Raw genomic sequence first — 19,275 nt, forward strand, 5'->3', positions numbered from 1 at the left:
TGAAATGTATTTATTCTTTAACCTGGTATTATATCAGGATGCACCAAACTTTCTTCACCAACAATAATTCAACTAAGTGCAATTTTGGCATCGGCCAAAAGAAAAAAAAACTGAAACAAGAGTATGTAAAAAAACAATGTTGTAATGATATCACATCTAAGGTGAAGCGAGCCATATGTAGCTGGCTTTTACTCAGGGGGCAAGTTTGTGGCACGACGTGGCTGCTAATTTTTCATTTTACACACAAGAAGGAAAGAGATGGAGGATGCTGCCCAAGCAGGAGCTCTGCCAAGTTTGAACCAAGTCCTTTTTTAAAGGTTTTTGTTGCAAGCCGGACTTTGGCCAATGTTTACATGCTAACACTATAACTTACTACAGTGAAACCGTTTTAAATTGTAAACACAGACTCGTCAATGAAGTCAATTGACTGTCACTAAGAGATGAACGGCGATAATTTCAACTACTATTATCTTATATACTAACAGGAGTAGTTTGTTGTATGAGACTGCTCCAAATAATGCTCCACCATCATTATCATCATCAATTCCCTCCTACACCAGTTTTCTTGTCATTATTCTCTCTCCTGAAAGAAGGAGATTATGCAGAGCAGCTGCTTCAAGCTATTTTTTTTTTAATTATACAGTAACAAGCCACTTTACTCAAAGTACAAGAAACGACTGGATTTTTCCAAAGCACTAAATGCTATTTTTTGTTGTTTTACGAAACACTCAAAATTTGTATGCAATAACAAGCATGCTAGTTATTTATCATTTTATAGTTGACATTTTTTAGCAAGTCAGCACAAAATAAATATCTAAATGATTATTTTTGTCATTTTTCAGTAACGAGTCTTAAAATTCAGACAAAGTGTTTTACATTTTCGGTTCTAGACCCACATTTAGTGCATCCCTAGTATTGTATCTTTGCTCATAGGCAATTCATGCTCAGTATATTAAGCTCTTATTTGGCCGGACCTCATAACACCCTCGATGCCCAAAGAGTGTGAAGTGTTTGCTCGAGCGTTATTAAAAAATCTCACCCCATCGTGCACCAAAGCCTTCCACGTGTGCTCCAGTTTCTTGATTAACCTGCACAAACAAAAATAGGGAACAATAAGTCCAATGTGCACGTGCGTCTTAACTCTTTGAGAACAAATGCGCCTGCCACTTTATGTTTTTGAGGCCTTAATAGTGGCTTTGGCCCGCCCATAAAAAGCAGGGCTTTTCTTGTCACCAAGGGATTTGTTGTTTTATCATTTTCAGAACTCACGCCAGTACCATTCAAAAAACGATGCAAAAAAAATGGAGGAAACTTTATGAGAACTATGACAGCATAACTCCCGTCCTAAATGGTTTAAGCAATGAGTGTAATTACTCTGCTGCTTACCTGTATGACTGTAAGATGTCAATGATGCCAATATAAAGCAAAAGGCGTTCTCCTTTTCCGTTGACGGCAGGGATGCCACCCATTCTATAAGAAATATGTAAACAGAATTAAGATCCATAAGTTGTAGTGCTCCCCTAGTATTTTATAAAGCAATATGTCATACATAAGGCCCGCATCTGAACAAGGCCCGTACAATGATTTAATTTGGGCTGTCATAAATTTCTGAGTTTGTCAAAAAAAGGTGAGTCTCTAGGTAATTCCTATCAACATTTTTGAGTTTTTAAATAAATGCAAACCAAATGTTCTCCTTGGCCACTAGAAGGCAGTGTTGAGTTTGGATAACAAGGTGAGTTGGTTCAGGTGTAAAACTGATATCACCTAAGTGCTAGAATAAAATAGTTTACACATTTAATGCCAAACATAAAAATATATTTTCTCATTGTTTATGAATAAAGTTAGGTCAAGTCAAGTCACGTTTATTTGTGACGCCCTTAATCACAAGGAGTCTCAAAGGGCTGCACAGACCATAGATTATTGCAAACTGCAGACTATTATGACACCATTCCCTGATCTAAAACCTACGTGAGGGCAACGGAAAACTTAAATACATGTCAAGTCAAGTCATGTTTATTTGTGACTCCCTTAATCACAAGGAGTCTCAAAGGGCTGCACAGACTATTGCAAACTAGGGACTATTATAACACCATCCCCTGATCTAACACCTACATGAGGGCAAGGAAAAACTCAAAAGCATGTCAAGTCATGTTTATTTGTGACGCCCTTAATCACAAGCAGTCTCAAAGGGCTGCACAGACCACAGATTATTGCAAACCACAGACTATTATGACACCACCCGCTGATCTAAAACCTGCATGAGGGCAAGGGAAAACTCAAAAAACTCAACCGCAATAGATGTGTTGTGTTTAGAAAAGAACCCTTGTTAATCCTGATTATAATTTGGAGAGTAGGTTATCAATTCAAGCTGAATGATAAAACATAGTACTGAACAGCCAAGCTAAAAATTTGGGGTTGACATTTTTGTACAGATCCAGCCCGCCTCAGAACAGAAATTCTGGATCCGATTCTGGAACCAAACAGAGTTTGACATCCCTGTTATAAAGCATGGCCACCCCCCAAGATTTTTAGGAGTTTGGCATTTAAAAAAACCTGAGAGCTATCATCCTCATTATACATAAAAATTCAATCGCGCCACAATTCTGGCATCTCACGGGTCCCGCTTACGTGTCTTCGGTGTCAATGGACCCCCCGCAGGCGGCCCCGCCTTGGATGGACTCCATGGCAGTGGAATAGAGGGCCTTCTGCTGGGCCATGGGCCGTTTTTCATCGCTACCACCTTGGGAGCCTTCCATTTGGCGCTCCCTCTCCGCCTGGTCCATGTTGTGAACGCCCAGTAGGAGGCTGTAGTCCATGATCTTGAAGCTTTCCAACACCTGACAGGATCAGAGTGAAGAAAGAAAAGCTTTTATCCGAAGTGCAGAACGGTGTCAGCGCCGGAGGGAATCAAACCTGTTAATGTCAGTCATGGAATGAGTTACCATGTGCACATTCATTATCCATGTTCTATTAATAGTAATGTAGGAAGAAGTCGTCAGAAATTCTGATATCATATGCTTGATTGATTGATCATTTTATCATTGGTATATTTATAGAACTAGGAGTGCAATATTTGAACAATGCATTGGCTGAACTAAAATGTGAACATTAGCTGCGGGCATGCTACCGCACTGCAATAAAATGGGAAAAAACTTGCATAAAGGAATAGTGGGTTGACAAATTAATTTGAATGGCTAAAATCCTGCAAATTGTAGAGATAGTATTCCTTTTGGAGCATTCCAAGAAGAGAATAAAGTGGACCCTCAGTAGATGGCAACCCCGACTTACGACGTTTTTACTTAGGGGTGTTGAACAAGGTGTTTTTCTGCCCCTCTTTACGGTAGTTCCCCCAATGTACAACATCAATAACCAATTATTTTGCGTATCATATTCAAACTTTACGATGTCCATGCATTAATAAAAGTTATGTCTCTCAGATGCCTGACTGTAATTGGTCCACGGAATCTTAAATAGGTGTGTGCTATCGGTTTGTGTCACAGCATCAAGATCATTTCATTAAACTTTTGGTTGAACTACCTCCCACAATGCCTTTCTCTTCATTCAATTCAGAATCGTGTGTGAATTGTAAAGACTTTGCTAGCCAGCCATAATGAGAGAGCTATTAAAGATATGAATCTACTATTGACTAAAGTAATCAGGCAGAATGCAAATTTGTAGTTTTAATACCGCTGTACAGACGGGGGAGGGAGAAGTGGTACATTCCTATCCAAATCCCCCTCAACACGTTTGCAGGGAGCGGAACCGTTTTTATTCAGGGTTTCGCGCATGCGTAGATTTTATCATGACGTCACACATACGTCTTTTCCTGACATACAACGAAAATACCTGAAGTATTTGTGTGTATTAAAATCAGACTATGAGTGTGTATTTTAATGATTAATCATACATTCAAAATGGAAAAATAGAAAACAGAAATAAGAGAAAACAAGTTAAATGCGAGTTAATTTCATCAGGAGTATTTGTAACATAGGACACAGAGAAATACACAATTAACTAAATGTAATCTACTTTACACATATCATACTGTCTTTTGTACTGTATCTATTTGCTAAGGGTCTCAAGACTAGGGGCGGCAGTAGCTCAGGAGGTAGAGCGCTCGTCTTGGGATCAAGGGATCCCAGTTCGAATCCCGGCTTGTCCGTGTTACATGTCGAAGTGTCCTTGGGTAAGACACTGAACCCCTAATACCCCCAATAAGCAGGTTAGCATGGCTGCAATACAAGGCCGCTATTGGGAAAATGTGAAGCACACTTTGGGAAGTCATTGACTTGAAAAGCGCTATATAAATGCAGATCATTTCATTTCAGTGATGCTAGAGAAGGAAGCAGAAACATGATAACCAAGGCTTGTGATTATCAAGAAATATGAAGAAGGTTACTAATCTCTACCCATCCTGAGTTGCATGGCCATGACCAATCGACAATCTGGATTTTAATTAAAAATAAGGAGGCAATTAAAGCAAAGAGGTTTTCCAAAGGCATGACGATCCTTGCAAGTTAACATTTAAAAATCTGTCTGAATTGGAATTTTCTTTTATTTTAATGTTTTTATACGGGGTACCAAGGGGTTTGAAATGCATTAACCAACTACCACATTTTCCATTTTGTGTTTCCCACCTCAGAATAGATTAATGTCTTCTCCCTGGGGTCAACTAAACAAATCAATCGGAATTCCTCAATTCCCTTCTGTTACTCACCAAACAGTCCCTCTGCAGCGTCTTGACCAGCGCGTTGAATGTGTCCTGGTCCAGCATGAGTCCGTCTTGCAGATCCTGCATGAAGTCCAGATCTTTGAAGGTAGGCCGGGCCTTCTCACGTTCCTTCTTGGACGCTCGTCTTTTGTAGGTGGAGCCCTTTAGGTCGTACTTGAGATGCATGCGGACCACGCGGGGCAGAACGTTGTTCATCACCACTACGCGAATGTTCTTGCCGCCCGACTGGACGCAGTAGAGGCCAAAGAATTTGGGTAGCAGGGTGCGAGGGTTCTGGTTTAAGTTCTGGAGGAGGGAAATAAGAATAGCCATTTTTATACCTAAAAAATGTAGTGTGTGTATATTTTGCAGGGGTGGGGGGGGATGGATCCTAATATCGATATTATTGATACTAGGCAAATACTTGGATTGGATCAAAACTATTGTTCTGAGATTGATACTTTAGTCTTACACCAATTTTCCCATGTGCCAGTTCTCTGGATAGTTAGCGCAGCCCTACTTTCCCTCACTCTCTCACCCAGTACCCTCAGCTCCTGTCTAAATCTATGCCTGAGTGGGGGACTGACGAGCACACTTTTATGACTACTTGACTAGCTCCTCTCCCTGCGTGGCTACTGGCTGGCCTGCTGCGTCCAGCCTGCCAGGCAAAAGAGAGTGACAGAGTTTTGGACAGCCAGATTGATCCACCGATACTATTAGAAGCTAAAATTAAAGAGGCAAACAGGAAGCAGGGAGTGGAATTTTTTCAACTATTGAAAAGGACAATGCCAGGTGTGGTAAAATGATCTGCTACTGTAGCAACAAGACAAATTTACATGAACACATGAAAAAAGCTCACCGTGCAAGAGCAATGAGTTGCAACCAAAAATGTTAACATGCAAATCCGTTGTCACTATAGTAACAAAACCACGAGGACTTCTTACTGACTTATTTTTTAAAATATTGCGCAATGGAAGTTATTCTACTTGTCTTGTCTACATTGTTATACTGCAATTGTATTTTTGTTATGTTGCCGCTTTTTTGGGCTCAACTTTCATTCTGAAACAGGTGTAATAAAAATATGTATTTTTTATACTATTTATATAGTTATTTAATAATTTAAAAAAAAACATCATTTTTGTGCGTAGAATGTTTTTGTGGTATGTTTTTTGTAATTATAAACTGTTTCAAGGGGGGAAGGGCTCTATTATTCAATGATCATGGTGTTTTCCAGACAATAGGATCGGAATTAATCGATAATACCTGGATAGGAACGATACCAAAATACCAAGTATCCCTCATCTCTAGTACTTTGAAACAAATTAAAAAATTTAAAATATGATGAAATAAGAAGAAGAATCAAAATTCTGCTAAGTAACATTAGTCAATGTATTATACAAAATTGTAGAATGATTCTAGTGTAACATTATGAAGAAAAAGGGCAACTTTAATGAGTAACCAAAATAATTTGTTTTTTTAAACATGATTTTTGAATAAATAAGAAATATAATGAGCCAAATATGTAAAATTAAGTATACATTTTAAAAAATGTGCCAAACTTTATTTATTCCCAGATACACATTTTATTTTGAATTATTTTTCTTACTGTACTAGAGTAATAGAAATGGTAAAACTAAGAAAATGTTTCAGATTTTCCTTTCTATTCCCCGCCTGAATATTATACAAAATTTTAAATGTAAAATTAAAAAAAATGAAATGTGCAAATTTGCAGAGTAACCAAATATTTGTTACTTATTCTATTTTTTTAAACTGTAATTCTAGTAAAATAAGAAAAATAGACAAATATTTTGTGATTACTCAAAAACAGCCAGACTGAGGACAGACTGAGGAGATCATTTCTTCCTCATGCCATGCGGCTCTTTAACTCAACCCGGGGGAGTAAAAGCCCACATTAAACCCCACCCCCACATTTGCACATTACCCTATTTTTATTACAGTGTGTATTTTCCATAGCACTATTTAAATACTCTATATCAACACGTTACATTGGGTATTTTTTGTATTCTATATCTTTTATTTTATTATTTTATTTTTCAACACAAGGATACTGCTGGAAGTGTGAATTTCCCTACGGGGATGAATACACTATCTATTTATCTATCGATTTAAACAAAAAAACATAAAACGTAGAATAAGAAATACTAAAATGAGGAATATTTTCCTGCAACAATCGATAAAAAAATTCAACTTTTTTTGCATTGACGTGGGGTCAAATATTTGGTTTTTTCCCTCCAGACAGAATTATTGCAATACCACCAATAAAGAAAAAGCTACAAAGGGACCAAACCTAAGTCAGACAACACTATTTATGAGAAGGGAGTGGTGTGAGCTGTAGAAACGGATTAAATCGTGTGGCAGATAAAAAGGAAAATAAGCCGCACTGAGTGTGAGAACGTTCGACACAGCGTTAGGATGTGTGCAAAAGAGTGGAGTCTTATACACAGTGGCCAGAGAGAGGTGGTTACATCACAGTTTAAGGTTCTCCTGCATGTTATGACATGCAAGGGGCACATTTTCCTACCATGTAGTAGCCTGGCAGCAACTTCTGCAAGAACTCAGCCTCCTTATGCATAACCGTCTTGATGATGAACTCGTCGTCCTTGGTGAGATAGAAGACGGAACCGCTCGCGCCGGGATTGGACAGCTCGATTAGCGGTTCGTTACACAGGGAGTACTGCAAAGGACATTACAAAACGCACACTATTGCTTGGCAAGGAATAAAAGAATGAATGAAAACTTTATTTCGAACATTAAAATAAAAACATAAGGCATCATTTTGCATATTTTCATGATTTTATTTGCTTTTTATTAGAGAAATAAATTCAAAATAAGGCAAAAAAAGGAAACAATCACACTTAAAACAAACAACATTTTTTTGCCAATTGGGTGAAAATTTATGTTGTGCAGTGTACATACAATTATAGCAGTCAATGCCACCCTAGCAAAAAAATGTTAACGTCTATAGCAGTCAATGGCACTAAATGTGTCACGGTTGCCCATTGCCCTCATTTGGCCCCGCCCGATTGGCGCCAGCTGCGTTTGTTGCCTGATTGGCTTCCCTTCTGTTTAAGCTCATTGCTCTCACTCAGATCCTCTGCACCCGCAAGATGTGTGTTTTGACTTTGTCCGGTATCCTGCTTGTGTATCCTGTCCAGTATCTATCCCGTCTATCTCGTCCTGTTTGATATCTGACCCTAGTTTCCAGTGTCTGGTATTGATCCCGTCTGTCTCGTCCTGTCTGATATCTTGTTACAGTCTCCGGTATCCGCATCGATTCCGCCTGTCACATCCTGTCCAATATCTTGCGTCAGTCTCCAGTGTCCGGTATCGATCCTGTCTGTCTCATCCTGTCCGATATCTTGCGTCATTCTCCAGTGTCTGGTATCGAACCCGTCTGTCTCGTCCTGTCTGATATCTGACTCCAGTCTTCGGTATCGATCCAATCTGTCTCGTCCTGTCTGATATTGGACTCCAGTCTCCAGTATCCTGGTATCGATCCTGTCTGTCCCATCCTGTCCGGTATCGGCCCCGTCTGTCCGGTATCTGCTCGTCTATCTGGAATCGATCTCGTCGGCCTCTGGCTTCCTGTTTTTCCACGCCAGACTTCTTTCTTACTTCTCCCGCCCAGCGATCGCTGAATCACTGGCGTTTGTGTTCATGCGCATGACTGCCCCATTCCCGTAAAATAAAGCTTGTGTGAAAACGTTACGCATCTGGATCCTCCTCCTGTTTTTATTCAGAAAAAATGTATTCATTATATTGTTGGATGGACTGCAAAAACTATTTTCTTTGGACTAAAAACTTGCTTTTCGCCGCTAAGGAGAATCATAGCTCATCATAGCTTTTGACACCTTTGTTGCTCAAGCACAGCAAAGAAGCAGTGGGTGGACTGTGTTTAAATGCAACCTGTTACATCCATCTGCTGCCATGCAACTCCAAATTACTCACCAAGTAGTCATCCGGCCTGATGCCGAAGAGTTCTCGGAAGTAGCGGAAGGCCACGGGTGCGTACGTTTTGAAACGGAAATCGGGAAAGTGATGCGCCGGTGTGAGGTTGCTTCCTTCGCTGCAGCACCCCATGAAAAAAACAGAGATCATTAGAATATTTGTGATTTACACATAATACAGGACTCATGGTAAAACCTGGGGAAAAAGATGCTCTCCACCACGTAGAAGTCCTGCATTAGCACATCCCTCTCGGGCTTGGAGCTCAGGTTCCCCACCGTGTAACCGATGCCGAGCTGGATGGCTCCTTTGAGGGCGGAGGAAGTGGTCTGCAGAATAAGGTACAATAAAATCAATGGTAAACTGTTATCTAAAAGCTTGTTCTAACTTCAGATAATGATGATAAATGACCATTAGAAGTAAGATCTTTGACCTATGTGGAGGATTTGCACAGCATGCACTTACTTTTACTCAAGTAATTATTTTGAGTAATATTTTCCTGAATTCACAGTACTATTACTTGTGTAACACACTTCGGCGCTGCAGTTTGGCGCCGAAATGCGTACTTTGGCATTGAAGTTATATTATTCAGATAGATTTATCAAAAATAACAATCTTACCAAACTATAATTTTAACTCCAACTTACAAAATCCAAAGAAATGTTTATCCTCGGTATCACGGTGAGATGCACCGCTTCCTCTTTCCACCTCTACGTGGCATTTCCACATCTCCCTTACAAGCTTTATAAACTTCACGCCAAATATTTAACTATTTGCAAAATGCACAATTGGCTCTTCCCCCTGAGGTTCAATCTGCAACCTCAGTGGAACTGTTTAAATCTAGGCTTAAAACACACTTCTATGGTAGGACCTATATTTCATGTTGACAATATCTGTGTATTATTTGTTATTGCAACATCCATTGCAGCCTGGTCATCCTGGAAGTGGGATTACCTCATGTGCCGTCCCTTCTCAAGGTTTCTTCATTTTCCTCATGTTGAGGTTTTCCTTGCCCTCATGTAGGTTTTAGATCAGGGGATTGTGTCTTAATAGTCGTAGTTTACAATAATCTGTGGTCTGTGAAGCCCTTTGAGACTCTTTGTGATTAAGGGCGTCACAAATAAACATGACTTGGCTTGACTTTGTAACTGAAGGACAGCTTCGGATTATTTTGGTTTGTTTTACAGTTTGAGTGTACTGTTTATGCAACATTGTAAGATTTATGGATGGTAATGTAAATGCATTTGTTCAATAACACATTGGAAATAAAAATCTCAAACTTCGGGTTTACTTCGGGCTCATTCCCTCAAATCAAGTTCACCGGTCAGGTGCTGGCATGTTCCGGCTTATACACCCGCGGGCCGGGTCGGCCCGATCTTACTTCTAATGACCATCGATGATTATTTTTACAATATTACTTTGAGTGAAATTTGAAATAATATCAATATAAATCATTGTAATAGTGTGAGCAGGCTTTAGTTTAAAAAAAAACTTGTTTTGAAGAAAAATCCACCCGATTTAACCAAACTGTACAAACCTTTTTATAAGTGGTCTCTCCCGAAGCATCAACCCCTCTGTGACCAATTTTCTTCCCCTGCCCGGGAAGGCCGGACGAGGACGGCATCTTAGAAAAAAGAAACCAAGTGGTTGAGTATTTAATCCATGAATGGCATAAATGACATCACGGTCCATCAGGGTTCAGGTAACAACTATAGAGTGAGCTGAGCCCTGAATCATTGGTACCTGAGTAACTATGCTGGAATTTCTAAAGAGTCCATACAGGGTATGAGAAAAATATAAATTTTGAGATTAATCTTTAGTTTGCTGGAAGTGTACTAAGAAATAATTTACGTAGACTGCCTCCAATTCATATATTTATATATATATATATATATATATATATACATATATAGTGTATATGTATCACACACAATTCACTATAAATGACAAATAGTACCATGCAAAATGTAATGAATGACTTCTAGTTTAGAAATGATAAATTACCTCCGTGATATGAGCTTTTCTTGCAGCATCTGAAAAAAAGGATAAAACATCAATTATGATACTATCATTCTGTAGGTGGTGTACTTAATTTTACTAGCGAACGACGGCAAAAGACTGAGCAAGCAAAATCCACCCCAAGTGGTAGAAATGGGTGGAGAACTAGAGTTCGTCTGAGTGGCTAACGTTAGCAGCTAGTAGGAGAAGCTACTAAAAAGGACAGGAAAATATTACAAAAAGCAACCAAAATGTGTCTAGTGTTCACACACTCAAATATGGAACTCATTGATGTTCCCTTGCATGATGAGCTCTGGAAAGTTAGTGACACTAAAGAAGGAAGTAAGCTTTAATAACAGATAACAATAGTGGCGAACCATAGCCTGCAACCAAGTGGCTAATATGAGTGGCTGGAGAGGGAAACAGTCCGAAAAAAGTGGAAGCTGCCCGACCATCACATGAAAAGCTCAGCTATGACATGTAAGTGGCCCTCAAGTACCAAAAGCACCACTGTGGCAAACTATCTTGGCAAAATCGCCATCCAGGCTTCTGTAGAAGTAAGATGGCAGACAAACCTGTCAGCTTCTCCAAATGGGTGTTGCAAGTTGTGCTATAGAATTACAGATTTTTAAGCCTACAAATCTTTAAAATGGTATAAAATCAAGTTTATGAGACATGTCTTTTTGCTTATTGTTTCAATCAACAGTGTTTTATTTAAAAGTAGGAAGTATTTTATCATACAAACTTGGGCTTTAACACCAGAACAAAAAATAAAAAAATACCAAAATGAAAAAGTAGTGAAAAGCTGAGAAAAAAACAAAACAAAAGGAGGGAAAAATTAAGAAAAAAAGCCAGAAGAAAAGAAAGAAGCAAATAAAGGGGAAAAAAAGGTATTAGAGAACAAAAAAGCAAGAAAAAGGTAACAGTTAAGAGAAAATAAACACAAAGGGATTTTTTTAAAAAAAAGGAATTTAAAAAAGGAGAAAAAAACAGGTAAAAATAAAATCAAGTTTGTGTTGCATTCAAATAATTTCAAATTATATCAAGTGAATCTTGTTGCCAACATTGTGCTTCCACCAAAAAATGTAATTAAATACAGTTCTGTATCGCGAAACCGACTCAATAAGCCCCCAAAAATGTTAGTATGATGCGACAAAAGATACCAGGAATAAAAGAAATGGAAATCTTGTGAAAGAATTGTAAAAACAAATGACGTTTGTAGGCCCTGCAACCTTTGCAATCGTACATTAGTCAATTCATTCATAAGTGAAAATATTTTTTGCATTGCTGGAAACTCAGCAAAATGTAACGTGATGTCAAGTTTTGGACATGTTTGATGATGACTTAGTTGTCACACTTGGGATTGCCGTTGCTCACTGTTGTTTCAAGCGTTGCTCACCGACTTTGTGTGAACGCTCAGACCCGTGGAAAATTACAGGGAACATTGATTGGTACTGCAAATGAATCGTGAGGTTCTAAAGATCCCCAACTCTATTGTCCATAGTAGGAATCTCAGGCAAACAATATGATGAAAAACGCAGATAATGATCGATGGCTACCTGGCAAATTTCGGAGAGACTATTTGAGGAATCGGAGTGAATCAAACGATGTGACTAATGCGACACTAGGATGTGTGAGCAGAGCGACAGCTTGTTTTCCCTCTCGTGGAGCGCTCACGTGACCAGGCAGCAGCAGAGCCCGTTTTCCTCCCCATCCTCCTCCTTTTCTTCCACATGATCCTCTTCGCTTTCCACTCTTGCACAAGCATGAACACGCCACGGTGGGAGCACATGTTGTTTTGACATTCCAAAAGTTGAACAATAAAAAAAAATAGAGACAAGTTGTAACATCACAAGAACAGTTCAATAGCGCTTCTTACCAGAGGACCGGCTAGGTAAGGTGAGTGTTAATTATCTTGGAGGAGCGATGAAGAAATCGATTTGTTTTCCGTTTTCTTGCCAGGACGAAAAAATTGGGTCAAAGTGCTGTGAGCCTTCAGTATGCATGCTTCTAATAGAAGCATGAGGAAAGTAAATAAAAAGATTGAGTAAGAATAAGAAGAATAATAAGTAAGAGACATTCATCCATTATCTGCACCGCTTATCCTCAGTAGGGTCGCGGGGGGTGCTGGAGCCCATCCCAGCTATCTACGGGCAGTGGGCAGGGGACACCCTGAACCGGTTGCCAGACAGAGACCGACAACTCACTTGACCATTCACACCAAAGGACAACTTGGACCGGCCAATTAACCTGCATGCATGTTTTGGGAATGTGGGAGGAAACCGGAGTGCCCGGAGGAAACCCACGCAAGCACGGGGAGAATATGCAAACTCCACACAGGAAGGTTTGATCTCACGACCTCAGAACTGTACCGCACACACGCTAACACACTGCGCCGCCGTGCTGCCCGGTAAGAGACATTTGCACTGATCTTGTTTGTGGCGCAATTAGGGTCCGTGTCAGGCGTTGACAACCAAAAATGCTGAAAGAGCCATACTGAACCAACAAAAACTCAGCATCGATTCATACAAATGAAACAGCAGTCTTTTGAAAAAATTAATAAAATAAAAATTATTACAGTTTAAGTTTGATTTGTGTGCAAATGTCAAACGCGTCAGTACATGGGTAAAACACACCAGTATTGTCTTCTCTCTTTCTTTTGATAGCAAATCAACAAAAGACAATAATATCCCTTAGTGTCATTCCAAATATATACTGACAAAAATCAGAAGTCACTTAATAAAACAGCTGCTTTGTTACTAGTGTCAATGACAGGTTTGGGTTCGAACCCGTTTCGTAATTAACCGGAACAGGATCAGGACCCAAACGCGTGACGTTTCTCACACAAGCCTTTTATTTTACAGGAAATGGGGAGTCATGCACGTGAGGCAGCAGTCTGGCGTGAAATGATAGGAAGACAGAGGCCGACGAATCGATACCGATTGCCCGAGTAGATATCGGACAGATGGGGTTGATACCGCACAGGACGGGACAGACAGGATTGATAATGAAACAGGATATCGAAAATTAACAGGACAAACTAGACGGGAACAAAAACTGGAGGGAATAGTAAACAGGACAAAAATAGACGGGAACAGAACTGGAAACCGATATTAAACAGGACAAAATAAACAGGAACGATACCGGACAGGAAATACCAACAGGAAAACAGGACCGAGTCAGAGCCCACGACTTGCGGGGCAGAGTTTCGTTGACGAACTGACAAAGTAAAAATGAGAGCACTGAGCTTAAAAAGACGGAAAGCCAATCTGTCAATGAGCCGCAGCTGGCGCCACACGGGCGGGGCCAATTGGGCACCATGGCAACCGCGGCACATTTAATGTCACTTCTGTGTTGAAATTAGGGATGACGAGATTGGCAGCGTTACATAGTGAAGCTGCCCATTTAAAAGCTCTGACACATGTGACAGGAGAGTGAAAGATCAACAAAATGTTGCTCAAAGACAGAACAGTGGCCTCACGCTGGCATAAATGATTGTGAACCCACTATTATTTATATACGTTTGATTCAACATACAAGATAAAACAAGTATAAACTATGAAGTGATAAACTAATTGAGCCATATGCAGTATCTTTTAACTGTAGCTATGCATTTCTAATGTTATCTACCGTATTTTCCGGGATATATGGTACACCTGATTATAAAGTGCATTTTCAAATTTCTGCCCAACAATATGTCATGATTACTGATGCGAGGGACCTGTGCCCACTCCTTTGGCGCCAACTGCTTCGGACGCTGATTGGCTCCCTGTCACTTTTTAAACCCCCGTCTTTCTATCACCGGTTGTCAGTCCGTCTGCAAACCTCAGCTTACGCTAGGCAAGCTCTTCGAGCCTGACTCTCTCCATCTGTGTCCCGGCTCCTACCCCTTCTCTGATCTCAACTACGATTTTGCTCCCCCGTTCTGGCTACTGATCTGTTTTTTTCTGCTCTCGACACCGCCATCTTTCGCCACGGAAATACCACCTCCGCGTCTGAGCAACCTGCTCCCCGCAACCAGCGATCTACAGATCCTGTATTACTACCCTTTCCCTTCTTCCCAATAAAACTAAGAGAAATGCACGCAAGTGGGTTCTGTCTCTGTTCTGGTTCTGACAACTTAGGGTTTTTAGGTGCACCTTAGAGTCTGAAAAATAAGGTATCTACAAATCGAGCGACAATTGACTGATGGAAGTAAAAGAAGAATCATATATCCCAACGATAGTTTCATTCAGATATTCTTTATGATTCTGTTAATATTCTTGACGTGCAGCGGGGCAAAGTTAGGTTGTCCTTTCCTGTCAGAAAGGATAACAGTCTTCAGATATCGTTGTGTGAGAGTGTAGAGAGACTGGAATGGTCGGCCTTTGGCGACGAAGCCTCGGGCAGAGCTAATAAAAAGCTTACTGTCAGCAGCTGGTGGCTAAGAAGAAATGTATAATAAATTAAGATTCTCCCACTTTGAAGAACTGAATCATTTTATTCTAATTCAGGCGGAATTAAACATAAAAAATAAACTATGAACGTGTAATTCATAAACCAAGTCAGGCCATGCAAGGGAAATTTCAACAGGTCAGTATTAGCTTGGACCAGGGGTCAGCAACCCATGGCACGCGAGCGCACGCAAAATAATAATGCTTTTTTTCATGCGCATTTTTAGGTGAAATTAAGACATTTTCATTGCGCGCTGTGTTGTTTAGCTGCTTTATGGTCGCGCCCTTCCTCCCCCTCTGTGAGCGTGTGTCTGCACGGTGCCTCGCAGAGGAGGAGAGATCTGTGTTTTAACCCTCCCACAGAAACACAGGCGCGCAGACAGCATGGGCATATGACTGAGGCTTTGTGCAAAAAATGACCGTGCTGTTTGTGTATTATGCCCCCCGAGCGTTGTACCTCGCACATCAAGTGTTAAACGTAACGAATCATGAACATGTATTCAAGGACGAGCCTGACAAGGCGGAGACATTAAAACACGCTCTGTCCAGTTACGGCGAACAAACACGGACCCTGAAAACATTTGTCACTGCTACAAACGCCACCATTGAAGCAAGCTATCACATTGCTCACTGCATGGCAAAGTGCGGAAAACCATTTACTGATGGCGAATATATTACATGTGTGTGTGTGGTTCACGTTTTGATAGTTTCTAAAATAAGATTTTATTGATGAATGGTATGGTAGCTGTCCATATTACTTGTTTTTGATTATAGTTCATTGTTGATGAAGAATAGTTGAAGTCATGGATCTCTACAGGCCTTTCCACATGTTGCTCACAGTCATTTTATAGTTTGTTGATGAACAAGAATAGTGGAAGATGAATTGGTCAGTTATACAATTTCAATGAATTTCCATGTTGTATATTCGGACTGGTGTAAAATGACAGCTCTGTTGGATATAAAGAAAAATTGTTGTGCGAGTCATTAATTTTGGTGTGGCACTCCACACCGAAAAGATTGCTGACCCCTGGCTTAGACGGATTGGAAGATAAATGTGCTTGGATTGTTTTTTATAAAGGTGCAAAAAAAGCAGTAGTCAAGTCTTTTTGGATATCCCTTAATCACAAGAAGTCTCAAAGGGCTGTACAGACAAAAGACTATAACAACATCATCCCCTGATCTAGAACCGACATGAGGTCAAGGAAAAACTCAAGATCTCAGCATTCAAAATCCATTGGTGACTTCTCTCCTTATTTGAGTGTGTACTAAAGTTTTAACTCAACAGACGTGAACAGGAAACATCAGGACGACAATGTCATGTTTTTTTTATTTGAAATTTTGATATGTGTGTTGAAAAAATGTTAACTCAACAAAAAAGAGGAACACACAAGCTGTAATCATCTGGTTTTAAGGACTGTTAGATGACATAAATTCAAAGACAATTACTATTTCAAGGTTAAATTTGGTCCAAAATTGTATGGGCTTAACCCAATTTAAGACGTAAATATTAGAACTGGGGCGGCACGGTCCTGTTTCCTGTTGGCATTTTCTGTCCAGTATTGTTCCCGTTTATTTTTGTCCTGTTTATTATTCTCTCCAGTTTTCGTTCCTGTCTAGTTTGTCCTGTTTGATTTCGACATCCTGTTTCATTATATCGAACCCATCTGTCCGATATCTACTCGGGCAATTGGTATCGATCTCGTCGGCCTCTGGCTTCCTATCATTTCACGCCAGACTGCTGCCTAACGTGCATGACTCCCCAATTCCCGTAAAACAAAAGGCTTGTGTGAAAGACGTCACGCGTTTGGGTCCTGATCCTATTCCGGTTCATGACAGTCTGAGTGGTTAGCGCAAAACTAATATAATTTAATTTTGATCATACATATATGAACCTATAAGAATATGAATAAAATGATGACTCACAACATGTGGTAAACTTTCTCTCCTGGCTTTGATCTCCGGCAAAACAAACATAAAATGCCACAGAAACCAAATGAAAATAAATTCAAACAGCTTGCCAACATCATTCTTGCCGTTCCATGTATTCTGTTACTCCCCAAGCCTGCACAAAATGTAGTCATTTTATTCATATTTACTTTCTTTTGTCTTTTATTAGGATATTTGGTATTGGAGTAATCCAAAAGTAATTGAAAGTAATCCAGTTAAAGTAACCCTACCCAACCCTGTAAATAAGCCCCCCAAAATGTTAGTGTTATGCAACAAAAGATACCAGGAAAAAAAAGAAATGGAAATCTGACGTTTGTAGGCTGTACAACCTTTGCAACAATACATTAGTCAATTCATTCAAAAGTGAAAAACATTTTTGCATTGCCGGAAACTCGGCAAAGTGTAACGTAATGTCAAGTTTTGGACATGTTTGATAATGCCACAATTGGAATTGCTGTCGCTCACTGTTGTTTCAAGCGTTGCTCACCGACTTTGTGTGAACGCTTAGACCCCTGCAAAATTACAGGGAACATTGGTTATAACCCTTCTAAAACCTACTAACCCCCCTGTTTTTGTTGCCTCCTTCAGCTTAACTGCCCTTTTGAGGAAAGCTGCTCATGAAAAAGAGAAAATGTCCTTTTACAGCTATCGTAGAGGACTGCAGTGCATGAGATTTAACGGTGTGTTATTGCTGAGAGCGGCACTGCGTCAGGCAGGTTTAAGCTTCTCACGCGACAAAGCTCCTCCGACCTGAATCAGAACGTGCTACATGGCGAAATCGGACATTCCGAACCGAGGTGGGAAATGATCCGATTCCACCTAATGGTCCTAAACGTGATTAATTACGCCTTTTTTACAACCAACGCTGGTGAACAATTCATTGTTTTATTGCATCGTGCGATGGCTCATTGAGCTGTGGTCTATAAGCAACGGTTGGAGTCGTACATATTCCACAAATGGGCTACCGGATTTATTCCTGTGTAACACACTTTTTTGTTTTTTATCTCAAAAAAGACCTCCAAGAAAAATTACCGTGGTTGCACAACGCAACCGCATCTTGTTTTACGAGACACCTATGGTCTATTTCAGGGGTGTCAAACTCATTTTAACTCGGGGGCAACACGATAGAACAAACATTCTGTCGGGGGCCGGACTAGTAGATTAAAGAGAAAGAAAAAGAGAGATGAAGAAATAAGAGAAAGAGGGAGGGAAAAGGAGAGAGGGCGGGACAAAGACAGATAAAGAGAGAGAGGGAGAGAGCGTGAGAAACAAAAGATAAAAAGTCGTGAGAGAGGGGGAAAAGAAAGGGAAAGGAAGGGAGAGGAAGAAAGAAATCCAAAGAGAAAAAGAAAGAAAGAAGAGAAAAGAGAAAATAAAGTGCGAAGGGTAGGAAGAGAGAAAGAGAAAAGGGAGAAAAGGAAAAAAGAGCAAAAGAGGTTAAAAGACACAGAGAGAGAAAGAGACAAGGAGCAACAAAGGAAGAAAAAAGAGGGACACAGAGAATGAAAGAGACCGAGACAGAGTGGGAGAAAAGGGGTGGAAAAGAAAGAGAGAGAGAGAGATACAAGTACAGTGTCTTTATGAGAGGCACCTGGCTTTGGCAACATTAAGTGGACCTATTTCAACCTGCCGCTTGTTTTTCTCTTGCTCTCTCGCTTCTCTGAGTGTTGTCTCAATCCCTTAGCGGGCCTGATCTTGCCCGCGGGCCGCCTGTTTGACACCTGTGGTCTATTTTCAGTATTGATGTCCAAATCGCTGGCGTGGTTGTTCAATAATAATTAAAAGAAATTCTTGATGGCGCTTCTTCATTTCTTTCCCCCAGGATGTTTCTTTTCAAATTTAAGACTCTTTAAGACGTTTTCAAGACAACATGCAATGAAATTTTGTCACGGTTGCCATGGCACCCAATTGGCCCCACCCGTGTGTCACGGTTGCCATTGTGCCCAATTGGCCCCGCCCATGTGGCACCAGCTGCAGCTTGTTGACGGATTGGCTCCCTGTCAGTATTTCAACTCTGTCCTGTCAGTCCCCTTTTGTCGGTCTGTCTGCGAACCTCTGTTGATACAAGGCAAGCCTTTTTGACCCTGACTCCCGCCTGTCCCGTTTTTACTTCCGTTCTTCCACCTGTCCGTTCCTGATCTCCTAGATTGTCTCCGGCTACGACCACTTCTGCTCTCCCATCTCGGCTTACGACCCGTTTTTGATCCTGACCACGTTTTT

General features: G+C 40.4%; 1 protein-coding gene across 2 annotated transcripts in view; it reads right to left on the reverse strand.

Annotated features, from left to right (window-relative positions):
• Positions 1-19,275, reverse strand: part of pip5k1ca (phosphatidylinositol-4-phosphate 5-kinase, type I, gamma a) — a 46,186-nt gene that overhangs the window by 18,010 nt on the left and 8,901 nt on the right. For both annotated transcript variants that reach the window (XM_088348875.1, XM_088348874.1), the window contains exons 2-10: positions 10,682-10,710; positions 10,215-10,301; positions 8,876-9,006; positions 8,681-8,798; positions 7,254-7,406; positions 4,718-5,017; positions 2,629-2,837; positions 1,387-1,470; positions 1,040-1,088 (exon numbers count right to left, since the gene is read on the reverse strand). In XM_088348875.1, the coding sequence (XP_088205001.1) occupies positions 1,040-1,088; positions 1,387-1,470; positions 2,629-2,837; positions 4,718-5,017; positions 7,254-7,406; positions 8,681-8,798; positions 8,876-9,006; positions 10,215-10,301; positions 10,682-10,710 (1,160 nt within the window). The remainder of the gene's footprint in view (positions 1-1,039; positions 1,089-1,386; positions 1,471-2,628; positions 2,838-4,717; positions 5,018-7,253; positions 7,407-8,680; positions 8,799-8,875; positions 9,007-10,214; positions 10,302-10,681; positions 10,711-19,275) is intronic.

This window comes from Urocampus carinirostris, chromosome 12, assembly GCF_059441175.1.
Source record: "Urocampus carinirostris isolate Australia breed hairy pipefish chromosome 12, RoL_Ucar_1.0, whole genome shotgun sequence".
NCBI lineage: Eukaryota > Metazoa > Chordata > Actinopteri > Syngnathiformes > Syngnathidae > Urocampus > Urocampus carinirostris.